Source organism: Artemia franciscana, chromosome 17 (genome assembly GCF_032884065.1).
Source record: "Artemia franciscana chromosome 17, ASM3288406v1, whole genome shotgun sequence".
NCBI lineage: Eukaryota > Metazoa > Arthropoda > Branchiopoda > Anostraca > Artemiidae > Artemia > Artemia franciscana.
This window is the reverse complement of record NC_088879.1, coordinates 24,747,820-24,761,335: the sequence shown is the minus strand read 5'-3', so window position 1 is coordinate 24,761,335 and position 13,516 is coordinate 24,747,820. Positions and strand designations below refer to the sequence as shown.

At 37.8% G+C, this 13,516-nt stretch overlaps 1 protein-coding gene across 1 annotated transcript in view; it reads right to left on the bottom strand.

Moving 5' to 3' along the window:
• Positions 1-13,516, bottom strand: part of LOC136038051 (focal adhesion kinase 1-like) — a gene marked incomplete in the record, with an annotated part of 165,226 nt that overhangs the window by 73,763 nt on the left and 77,947 nt on the right. The window contains 1 exon segment of the mRNA XM_065721003.1: positions 9,526-9,748. Within this exon segment, the coding sequence (XP_065577075.1) occupies positions 9,526-9,748 (223 nt within the window).

Sequence of the window (13,516 nt, the reverse complement as noted above, 5' to 3'; positions counted from 1 at the left end):
TTGCGGAGGGGACAACCCATTTCATATACGGAGTAATTTCTGTTCGTTTTAAGTTTTAACGTCGCTCCTTACTTTCATTAAAAAAAACTTGTTTTTTTGTTTGTTCAATTTCTGGACATTTTTGAATTAATGCATTTTTCGATCTTGGCCTTCCGCGCATAGATAATTAAAACGAAATTTGCATATTAATTTTTTTGGGCTAAATGGCTTTTTCATACTTTTAATCGGAAGATTTTGAAAAAAAGGAGCGAGAAAGGAGGCCTAGTTGCCCTCCAATTTTTTGATTACTTAAAAACGCAACTATAACTTTTACGAACGTTTTCATAAGTAAAAAATATACGTAACTTACGAATTAACTTACGTAGCGAACTTCTATATTCGTATGTTTTTATTGCATATATGAGGGGACACACCCCTCGTCGATACCTCGCTATTTACACTAAAGCTAAAATTTTGTCCCAATTCCTTAAGAAGAACCCCTGAATCACAAGGGCCGTAGAATAAATAGATGAAATTACTAAAAATACTTTAGCGTAAAGAGCGAGGTCTTACGAAGAGGTGAACCCCTCATATGCGTAATAATTTCTGTTCGTTTTAAGTTTTAATGCTGCTCCTCACTTTCAGTAGAAAAAAAACTTTCATATTTATTTTTTCATTGTTTTTTTAAATAATGCTAGAACATCCTGCGCCCCCTCCATTTGAAAGTCTCTTCCCCCATGAGAAGTTCCTCCATGGAAAGATCCTCCCACGTATACCCCCACTAAATTCTCCCCCAAACCAAAAAATCCCCCTGAAAACGTCTGTATACTTCCCAGTAACCATTACTATATGTAAACACAGGTCAAAGTTTGTAACTTGCAGCCCTCCCATGGGGACTGCGGGGGAGTAGGTCGTCCTCAAAGACATAGTTACTAGGTTTTTCGACTATAGTGAATAAAATGGCTATCTCAGAATTTTGATCCGGTGACTTTGGGGGGAAAATGAGCGTGGGAGGGGGCCTAGGTACCCTCCAATTTTTTTGGTCACTTAAAAAGGACACTAGAACTTTTAATTTCCGTTAGAATGAGCTCTATCACGACATTCTGGGACCACTGAGTCAATACGATCACCCTGGAAAAAAAACACGCATCCGTGATTCGTCTTCTGGCATAAAATGCGAAATTTCACATTTTTGTAGATAGGGGCTTGAAAGTCCTGTGGTACCGCAGTAGATTTGACCTTAGTTTGGTAATACGGGACCCAGAGATCGAATCACGCTGCAGGAATGCACTGCAGGGCGGACGCAGGGACCATAGTAGTCAAGAAGTGTCGTTAATTCTTAAATATATAAATAGGGGCTTGAAACTTCTACAATAAGGTCTCTGATACGCTGAATCTGACGGTGTGATTTTTGTTAAGATCATATGACTTGGGGGTATTTTCTCCTATTTTCTAAAATGAGGCAAATTTTCTCAGGCTCGTAACTTTTGACGGGTAAGACTAATCTTGATGAAACTTATATATTTAAAATCGACATTAAAATGCGATTCTTTTGATGTAACTATTGGCATAAAATTTCCATTTTTTAGAGTTTTGGTTACTATTGAGCCGGGTCGCTCCTTACTACAGCTCGTTGCCACGAACTGTTTGACAAGGCTGCATGGCAGTGGAGTGCACCTGGCGCTTTGACGATAAATAACATTGGTCCCGTTTTTCTTAAGAAAAAAAATCACTCAGTGACAATTTATTGCGGTATCTGGCAATTGTGCACCCCTTGGCCCGGGCCTAGTGGGCCTATTGGTAAATCCAAACCTGGATCCCACTTTAATCAGTTTCTCATTTCCTTTGGTTATGCCGTCAGTTTTGAAACAATGCCTTCACGGAAGGAAAACCCAAGACAAGCCAAAAGATTATACCTCCAAAAGACCTTCCCACAAATTTTCACTTATCATACAGAATGACAGTGACCTTAAAGGAGAAATAAAGAACACTTCGTATATTTTAAAATTTTTGTATAAAAAGGAAGCAAAATGTGTAAGAAAAACTTTGCATTGCCCACAACGTCTCATAATGGTTTCAGCGGTAGCTGCAACCTAGTAAAGGACGTGGCACAGTCCATAGTCACCAACAAGAGCTAAGAGCTCATATGGCACTTGTGACGAGGCATGAAGAGCTAAGAACCAAGAGATCATATGGTATGAGCTCTAACAAAATTCTATGAATCAACAGATTGATTTAAAAGGAAAATAAAAGGCTTAATGCCGGTCAAGATTTAAAATAAGAGCTTGAGTCACGATGTCCTTCTAAATATCAAAACGCATTAAGATCCGATCAACCACTCTTATGTTATAAATACCTAATTTTTTCTAATTTTTTCTCTCCCTTTAGCCCCCCAGATGGTTGAATCTGGGAAAACGACTTTATCAAGCAAATTTGCGCAGCTCCCTGACACGCCTACAAATTTTGATCGTCCTAGCACGTCCAGAAGCACCAAACTCGCCAAATCACTGAACCCCTGCCCCCAAATCCCCCAAAGAGATCGAATCCAGTACGGTTCCGTCAATCACGTATCAAGGACATTTGCTTATTCTATCCACCAAGCTTCATCCCGATTCCTCTACTCAAAGTGTTTTCCAAGATTTCCCCCTCCAACTCCCCCCCAATGTCAGAAGATCTGGTCGGGATTCGAAATAAGAGCTCTGAGACATGAATTCCTTCTAAATATCAAATTTTGTTAAGATCCGATCACCTATTCGTAAGATAAAAATACCCCAATTTTCACGTTTTCCAAGAACGGTTTCCTTCTCCAATCCCCCCAATGTCACAGGATCTGGACAGAATTTAAAATTAGAGCTTTAAAGCACAAGATCCTTCTAAATATTAAATTTCATTAAGATCTGGTCACCCTTTCGTAAGTTACAAATACCTCAATTTTCAAAATTACCCCCCCCCCCAACTCCATTAAAGAGAGCAGATCCGGTCCGGTTATGTCAGTCACGTATCATAGACAGGTTTTTATTCTTCCCATCCAGTTTCATCCTGATCTCACCGCTTTAAGTATTTTCAAAGATTTCCGGTACCCCCAACTGCCCCCCCAATTACGCTGGATCCAGTTGAGATTCAAAATAAGAGATCTGAGTTACGAGGTCCTTCTAAATATGAAATTTCATTAAGATCCGATAACTCCTTCGTAAGTTGAAAATAAGCCATTTTTCTAATTCTTCAGAATTAACCCCTCCCCCAATAAAGCGGATCCGTTCCAATTATGTAAATCACGTATCTAAGACTTCTGCTTATTTTTCCCACCAAGTTTCATCCCGTTCCCTCCAATCTAAGCGTTTTCCATCATTTTAGGTTCCCCCACCCCAAACTCCCCCCAATGTCACCAGATCCGGTCGCGACTTAAAATAAAAGCTTTGAGAAACGATATCCTTCTAAATATCAAATTTCATTGAGATCCGATCACCCGTTCGTAAGTTCAAAATACCTCATTTTTCCTAGTTTTTCAGAATTAACCCCCCCCCCCAACTACCGCAAAGAGAGCGGATCCGTTCCGGTTATGTCAATCATGTATCTAGGACTTGTGCTTATTTTCCCCGCCAAGTTTCATCCCGATCCCACCACTCTAAGTGTTTTCCAAGTTTTAGGTTTCCCCCTCCCGATCCCACCACTCTAAGTGTTTTCCAAGTTTTAGGTTTCCCCCTCCCGACCCCCCCCCCCCCGATGTCACCAGATCCGATCAGGATTTGAAATAAGAGCTCTGAGACACGATATCCTTCTAAATATCAAATTTCATTGAGATCCGATCACCCGTTCGCAAGTTAAAAAAGCCTCATTTTTTTCTAATTTTTCAGAATTAATCCCCCCAACTACCTCAAAGAGAGCGGATCCGTTCCGGTTATGTCAATCATGTATCTAGGACTTGTGCTTATTTTTCCCACCAAGTTTCATCCCGATCCCTCCACTCTAAGTGCTTTCCAAGTTTTAAGTTTCCCCTCCCAACTCCCCCCAATGTCACCAGATCTGGTCGGGATTTAAAATAAGAGCTCTGAGACACGATATCCTTCTAAATTTCAAATTTCATTGAGATCCGATCACCCGTTCGTAAGTTAAGAATACCTCATGTTTTTTTTTAGTTTTTCAGAATTAACCCCCCCCCCCCAACTACCCAAAAGAGGGCAGATCCGGTTATGTCAGTCATGTATCTTAGACAGGTTTTTATTCTTCCCATCCAGTTCCATGCTGATCTCACCACTTTAAGTATGTTCTAAGATATTCGGTTCCCCCCAACTGCCCCCCCCCCCCAATTACGCTGGATCCGGTTGAGATTTAAAATAAGAGATCTGAGTTACGAGGTCCTTCTAAATTTCAAATTTCATTGAGATCCGATCACCCGTTCGCAAGTTAAAAATACCTCATTTTTTTCAGAATTACCCCCCCCCCCCAGCTACCCCAAAGAGAGCCGATCCCTTCCAGTTATGTCAATCATGTATCTAGGACTTGTCCTTATTTTCCCCGCCAAGTTTCATCCCGATCCCACCGCTCTAAGTGTTTCCAAGTTTTAGGTTTCCCCCTCCCAACCCCCCCCCCCCCCCGATGTCACCAGATCCGATCATGATTTAAAATAAGAGCTCTGAGACACGATATCTCTCTAAATATCAAATTTCATTGAGATCTGATCACCCGTTCGCAAGTTAAAAATGCCTCATTTTTTCTAATTTTTCAGAATTAATCCCCCCAACTACCTCACAGAGAGCGGATCCGTTCCGGTTATGTCAATCATGTACCTAGGACTTGTGCTTATTTTTCCACCAAGTTTCATCCCGATCCCTCCACTCTAAGTTTTTTCCAAGTTTTAAGTTTCCCCCTCCCAACTCCCCCCCCCCCCCCAATGTCACCAGATCTGGTCGGGATTTAAAATAAGAGCTCTGAGACACGATATCTTTCTAAATTTCAAATTTCATTGAGATCCGATCACCCGTTCGTAAGTTAAGAATACCTCATGTTTTTTTTAGTTTTTCAGAATTAACCCCCCCCCCCCAACTACCCAAAAGAAGGCAGATCCGGTTATGTCAGTCATGTATCTTAGACCGGTTTTTATTCTTCCCATCCAGTTTCATCCTGATCTCACCGCTTTAAGTATTTTCTAATTTCATTGAGATCCGATCACCCGTTCGCAAGTTCAAAATACCTCATTTTTTTTAATTTTTCAGAATTACCCCCCCCCCAGCTACCCCAAAGAGAGCCGATCCCTTCCAGTTATGTCAATCATGTATCTAGGACTTGTCCTTATTTTCCCCGCCAAGTTTCATCCCGATCCCACCACTCTAAGTGTTTCCAAGTTTAAGGTTTCCCCCTCCCAACCCCCCCCCCCCCCAATGTCATCCGATGCGGTCGGGATTTAAAACAAGAGCTCTGAGACACGATATCCTTCTAAAAATCAAATTTCATTGAGATCCGATCACCCATTTGTAAGTTAAAAATATCTCATTTTTACTAATTTTTCAGAATTAACCCCCCCCCCCCCAAACTACCCCAAAGAGAGCGGATCCGTTCCGGTTATGTCAATCAAGTATCTAGGACTTGTGCTTATTTTTCCCACCAAGTTTCATCCCGATCCCTCCACTCTAAGTGTTTTCCAAGTTTTAGGTTTCCCCCTCCCAACTCCCCCCTAATGTCACCAGATCTGTTGGGGATTCAAAAGAAGAGCTCTGAGACACGATATCCTTCTAAATATCAAATTTCATTGAGATCCGATCACCCGTTCGCAAGTTAAAAATGCCTCATTTTTTCTAATTTTTCAGAATTAATCCCCCCAACTACCTCAAAGAGAGCGGATCCGTTCCAGTTATGTCAATCATGTATCTAGGACTTGTGCTTATTTTTTCCACCAAGTTTCATCCCGATCCCTCCACTCTAAGTGTTTTCCAAGTTTTAAGTTTCCCCTCCCAACTCCCCCCCCCCCCAATGTCACCAGATCTGGTCGGGATTTAAAATAAGAGCTCTGAGACACGATATCCTTCTAAATTTCAAATTTCATTGAGATCCGATCACCCGTTCGTAAGTTAAGAATACCTCATGTTTTTTTTTAGTTTTTCAGAATTAACCCCCCCCCCCCCCAACTACCCAAAAGAGGGCAGATCCGGTTATGTCAGTCACGTATCTTAGACAGGTTTTTATTCTTCCCATCCAGTTCCATGCTGATCTCACCACTTTAAGTATGTTCTAAGATATTCGGTTCCCCCCAACTGCCCCCCCCCAATTACGCTGGATCCGGTTGAGATTTAAAATAAGAGATCTGAGTTACGAGGTCCTTCTAAATTTCAAATTTCATTGAGATCCGATCACCCGTTCGCAAGTTAAAAATACCTCATTTTTTTTCAGAATTACCCCCCCCCCCAGCTACCCCAAAGAGAGCCGATCCCTTCCAGTTATGTCAATCATGTATCTAGGACTTGTCCTTATTTTCCCCGCCAAGTTTCATCCCGATCCCACCACTCTAAGTGTTTCCAAGTTTTAGGTTTCCCCCTCCCAACCCCCCCCCCCCGATGTCACCAGATCCGATCATGATTTAAAATAAGAGCTCTGAGACACGATATCTCTCTAAATATCAAATTTCATTGAGATCCGATCACCCGTTCGCAAGTTAAAAATGCCTAATTTTTTCTAATTTTTCAGAATTAATCCCCCCAACTACCTCACAGAGAGCGGATCCGTTCCGGTTATGTCAATCATGTACCTAGGACTTGTGCTTATTTTTCCACCAAGTTTCATCCCGATCCCTCCACTCTAAGTTTTTTCCAAGTTTTAAGTTTCCCCCTCCCAACTCCCCCCCCCCCCCCAATGTCAACAGATCTGGTCGGGATTTAAAATAAGAGCTCTGAGACACGATATCCTTCTAAATTTCAAATTTCATTGAGATCCGATCACCCGTTCGTAAGTTAAGAATACCTCATGTTTTTTTTAGTTTTTCAGAATTAACCCCCCCCCCAACTACCCAAAAGAAGGCAGATCCGGTTATGTCAGTCATGTATCTTAGACCGGTTTTTATTCTTCCCATCCAGTTTCATCCTGATCTCACCGCTTTAAGTATTTTCTAATTTCATTGAGATCCGATCACCCGTTCGCAAGTTCAAAATACCTCATTTTTTTTAATTTTTCAGAATTACCCCCCCCCCCCCCCCAGCTACCCCACAGAGAGCGGATCCGTTCCGGTTATGTCAATCATGTATCTAGGACTTGTGCTTATTTTTCCTACCCAGTTTCATCCCGATTCCTCCACTCCAAGTGTTTTTTTCAAAATTTTAGGTTTCCCCCTCCCAACTCCCCCCCAATATCACCAGATCCGGTCGGGATTTAAAATAACAGCTCTGAGACACGATATCCTTCCAAATATCAAATTTCATTAAGATCTGATCAACCGTTCGTAAGTTAAAAATACTTCTATTTTTCTATTTTTCCGAATTAACGGCCTCCCCCCCCCCCAGATGGTCAAATCGGGAAAACGACTATTTCTAATTTAATCTGGTCCGGTCCCTGATACGCCTGCCAAATTTCATCGTCCTAGCTTACCTGGAAGTGCCTAAAGTAGCAAAACCGGACCGACAGACAGACCGACAGAATTTGCGATTGCTATATGTCACTTGGTTAATACCAAGTGCCATAAAAACTGAAAAACGAGTTTAAAAATAACGATTGGGAAGTGATAAAAAGTTACTATTCAGCAATGGTAACCATTATCTAAATCAGTCTTAATAGTATAATGTTTATGAAAATAAATTTAAGTGAATTTCGCAAAATAGCCTGAAACCCTAAAAATGGCGTCAGACCGAAACAAAAAGTAATTGGAATAGCCATGCTTACAGTCTCTCGGCTTTAATAACAAGCAAAATTACTTTTTGCATGGCTAGCACTGGTGTGGCGTCTTTTTTTTCTTTTCTTAACATTATAGGCTGGATAGTTCAAGACGATGATTCAATCCAAGGTGTAGTCAATTCCAGCGATTGACTAGTCTTCTATCCACAAGAGTCGAAATCCTGTACAGACAGTCCCAAGGCTATTACCTATGATTCATTATAAGCAGACCCAAAACGGTGAAAAGGCATAGGGTGGAAGATGAGCCTGAAATGACGGGTTCTAATATGACAATTATACGATCCTTTATTAGCAACTTGATGTAGCTCCCCTAATAAAATGAAAAATTAAAAAGGCTTATTCATTATAAGCAGAATACCAATTTTCCGATAATTACAAAGCCTGCGCAGTGGGAAACGTTCAGATATGAATCTTTATATTGAGCAAAACCCCGAAATAGGGATCAGTCACAAAAAACAAGGCTACTAAATCTTTAGTAGCCCTCATTCTTATCACTTTATTAATTAAGAAGCTAAGACCTCGAAAACTGGATTTATCTTGCAGAAAAGTTTTTCTTTGTGTTTGAGCGTGTCTTTACTTGAAGCTTAGCTTTTTGAGCTGGAATCCGGCAATATAGAGAACACACAAGCTTGAATTGCGATATTTAACTCAAGATATTTGCAAAGAGTTACCAGTTACTTATAGAGTAAATTATCAGTCTTTTCATATTACTTCTTTGATTTGACTCGGCTGACTTGCAAATATACTAGTTTCCTATTATACCAATTTAGCACTGAAAATCTGTACAGGAATTGAAATGGTTAGACATTGATTTTAACTGTTGAAAGGTTTGATTGACTAAGAACTATTTTACATATTGCTACTTTCACATTGCTTCTTTACGCGAGTCAGCTAATTTGCCAAATTACTATAATACAATCTTTAGACAACAGATTGACGCTAGGTGATATTTTTTTTTTCTTGCCCCCTTATGAACTAAAATTTTAAATTTCTGTAACAGTATATTGAATACAGGCTCAGTGTTTCAATATCTGATCACACCTTTCCCCAAAACGGATTTCTCAAAGAAAATAATTAAATTCCATAATTATTTTTTTTAGGAAATAGGACAAGTAGGTGCAAGGAAAATTAAGTACACCAAACTTATCAAAAGTTTAAAGCTATACTATAGATTTTCACTAAGAATATAATATAAGTAATATAATAATATAAGTAATATAATATATGTAATATAAGTTAAGATTTTGATAAGAATATACCGTAGGGAGCTTGATTAAATTGGAGTTGATAAGCTACATTCAGCTTAGCATTAGCTGGGCCGAACTAGATTAATTCAAAATAAGTGCATTATTAGCTTATTAGAATTTAGGTTTAAACTAACAGTCTAATTTTATTCCAAAATCTTTTGTGAGTAAGCCGATTCTTTGGTTTTCAAACTATTGTTTGATTTTAAGTAATATTACAAGAGAGATTTAGAAAAAAACTAATGGTTTTATTTAGGCTTTTGTTATTAATTTTATGATATTTCTAGGTAGCTCTAGATGGCGATGATTGTTTTCCTCTCACGGTCAGCTTGAGTTTCCGCTCTCAATAGCCTCCGATACTCTTTGACTGTCATATAACCCCATTCCCTTTTTTCTTTATGGTTCTCTCACTTATGTTGTATCTTACCTCTTCTGTTCCACAAAGATGAAGTAGTAGCATTTGTTATTCGACAATATCGATCGATCAAATCAGCAATATTGTTGGCAACTTCTATGCTAGAAACGGATAACAACAGTGGTTCGGTATTTCCAGCTACTTTGATACAAACTAAAACCTTCTTATGGGAATCACAATCCGAAGCAATCACTTCTATATTCTGAATATGGCTGAAATCTGCAATCCTGATCGGCTATGAAAAAAACAAAAACAATAAATACTAAATATAAATAAATACTGATGAATAAGAGGAATGGATGGGTTGTATCGACTTTTCAATATGGACAAAGGAACAAAAAAAAATATAGGCACAATATGATTAGGCTATAAAAGACATAAATTTGGCAACATTATCGAAGGTTATATCCTTCTGTGTTAGATTAAGATAACAGAACTAATTGAAATCCAAGCAGCATCTGTTCTATCGACGAGATTTTACAGTCTTGTTAAACAGCGTTCACAATCTGAAGAAGTTGTCTTTTTGCTTTACGTCACTTTTGGACAGTTAATCCTTGATTGAAAAAACAAATGTACAAGAAAACATTGTCTCTTCTTTGGGGAATATATATATATATATATATATATATATATATATATATATATATATATATATATATATATATATATATATATATATATATATATATATATAATATACAGATAATATGACATTTCAATATCAGATAGTAATATTTCAAATCAACGTAAAAATTTGTATAACGATGGCTATGGCTGTGATTTTTATATATCTAGTGCCATATATTTTATTATGACAAAAGCTGATCGGCATGACCTTGTAAGGCGTTTGATAATAAAATCGTTTATCGTTAGTTAGGCCTATATGGTAAACACTAATATGATTAAATTAGCAGTAACTCACCCACGTGACTACATTTTTTTGTCGAGAGGGAGGGATAGATTTGGAGGGAGATAAACCGAATTCGTCAAAATGACGAACCCACCACGAGTTACATGAACAACATTTGTGAATCGCAAGTATTCGGTGGGGTTAGGTGGAGATGGGACCTCGGACCAAGTGCCCCTTCCACTTGGTTCATGTATCACTTCTGTGGATACAATTTAACAAATTTGGACAAAAATTAGAAAGCAGGGTTGCCAAAAAAAAAATCGTCTGAACTGACTGATTTTGATCAAAAATTATCTCATTCGTCTTCTAGGTCTATTAGTGAGTACTTGGACGTTCTGCTGTAGTTAACCGTGAGCAAGCTTCGGTCAGATCCTAGTGCTTCATGTTCCACTATCTGTAGCGAGACTCGGCTATTCTGAGTGCTTACCTTGCGCTCTGATACTATTTTATTGACCTTTTCCCGATTCTGTTGCAATGTAGAGTTAGTTCACAATCGTATTTAAAGGATGTTGGAAACTTTGTGAAGGTTGATAAATGTCAACCTTCATATTAAATACTCATGTATTTATACTATACCTTGCGGTTGCTTTAAAAGCCCATAGAAAGGGCAAAATGCTTGAAGACACGTTTGTCTTTAGAATTTAAACAATTTTTAAGCGAAATTTTCAGGAAAAAAACGCTATTTGGAGGTTCACTCTGCTTGTGTGGTGCACAAGTCACAGTTCCCAAAACGTTCCTGGAATAATTAGCCCTAAAAATGTTGGTTGCCATTTTTGTCGGAAAATCCAATGCTTATCCTTTTCTAAAGCCCTAAAAAAGTACTGTAGAAAATAACATTTAAGGTGATTGTTCTGGTAAGCTGTGTCTTCATTATAGTCTTTTCAGACAAAGTCGCCTGAGTGCCGCGTCGTTTCAGTTAGAACTGCAAAATAGATGTTTCTGATCTCTAGGTTTGACTGTTCTTCACAAAGATCCTTCAAATGCGCCTTACTCTATTTGAAAATTAAAAAGCCCTAATGGAAAGTGAAGTTGCCAAAAAAAGGGAAAAAAGAGTTGGCCAAATTCACCTGAAACGGTTATCTATTGCCTCTATTACCTGATGAAAAACAGTAAAGCTCAAATTACTACTCAGTATGTCAATTTTTTAAATAAGAGCATCTTTAGATATCGTTTAGAATACTTGGGGCAAAGATCAATATGAATGAAATAAGCATGATCACGTAGTTGTCATCCGAAGAATTAATAAAAACTCGAAATCCCCTGACTTTTTTGGGGCCCCCTTTTCAAGTACTATTTCTTGCAAGTGTAGAAAGTCAAGACTTTTTTCAATTATTTCAGAACAAATTTTGAAACACAATGGCCGTTTAACTAGAATAAGAAGCATAAAAAAAAACTTTAGCGTGAAGAGCGAGCTATTGAGGAGGGGGCATCTACCCGCTTTTACAGAAAAATTTCTGCTCGTTTTAAGTTTTAATGTTGCTCCTTACTTTCAGTTGATTTTTTTCATTTAGTTAATTGACTAAAGGAAAGAACACTGCTAAATTTTCAGAGTTGAACCTATTTTTCATAGATTCATCAAGCTTAAACTACTGCACTAATTTCAACTTTTGGACATAATCCCGAGTAAACAGAAGGGGTATCTAGAAAGCAAGTAATTTTAGACAAGAGATTCTTTTAGAGTTAAATAAATGAGTCAAAAAGTGTCAAATGAGTCAGAAGTGTTTTGTCATAGTTCATAAAACGGGACTGGAAAGAACTAACAACTTCAGGCTGATTCACAATGAGATTCTACTAAACCTGAGATTTATGAAAAATCTATTTGGTTCAAATAAGCCCTAGCTAAATTTCGGTGTTAGTTAAATCCCATTACAAATTGGTCTTCAGTCAGCTCACTTACCATCCTACCCTTGAAATGGGAAATCACAATCAATCATTCGTTATCTCATTTGTGAAAAAAAAAAACATGTTAAAAAAAGGCAAGCTAGTGAGAAAAAATCCATCTATAGCTGATCCAGAAATTGTAACAATTATTTCGATTAGTCCTAATAGTAAAATGTTATTTTGAAAACCAATTTATGGGAATTACGAAAAAATCACCGGAAAATCCTTCAAAATAGGCGTCAAGTCGAAATAAAAAGTACCCCACTGGAATTCCCATTGCCGAATACAGCAACTTATAGTCCCCTGGCTTGAATAACAAGGAAAATCAGATTTTTGTAAGGATAACATTTCTTTTTCTTCTTTTCTTCACTGCTAGTGGGACAGTGTTGTCCCAAGTTTTTTAACTGAAAGTAAGGAGCGACATGAAAACTTAAAACGAACAGAAATTGCTTCGAATATGAAAGGGGCTTTTCCTCCTCAACTTCCCGCTCTTTACGCTAAAGTTTGACTCTTTGTCTTAATTCTACTTTTTAAAACAGTAACAAACTACTTTTTAAAACAGTGACATACAACCATACAGTGAAGTCCTCTTAAATCTTTAACTTTAATTTAACTTTAAAAATAAACCTTAATCTTTAAGTTTTAAAACATAACATAACATAAACTTTAAAAGTTTTAAACTTTTAAAATCATGAGGGTATTTCACATAAATCCTAGAAATAAAGTTAAAAAGTACCATCAGAGATTAATACCTTACATAAACGTAAGAACGTCATTGGATAGGAGCTTTAATCAGACGTTTCCACAAACACTGAGCGAGGCCTGTCAGTCAATTAAGCATGGGCAGAAAAAACAAACTTCATCTTGCATATGAATACGCAGTTTTTTTTTGTTTTGTTTTTTTAATCAAAATTGCAATTAATCTTAAATAAACTACATGCTGTGAGTAAAAAATCACGTAGATGTTGTAACTTGTTTTTAAATGAGCCCTTGGTCTTGTTTGAAAGGAATTTACAATAGCTACGTGTTTTATATGTAACAAACAAGAATCTTTATGCTATGTTTCAATTTCTTACAAAAAAAAACACAACTACATTTTCATATACAAGATGATATAACAAACGCGTCTTTTAACAAGAGATGATATAAAACATATATCTTCTAAAAATTGCTTTTCTAGGATGTGATGTCATACTTGAGGGATTCGGCTGC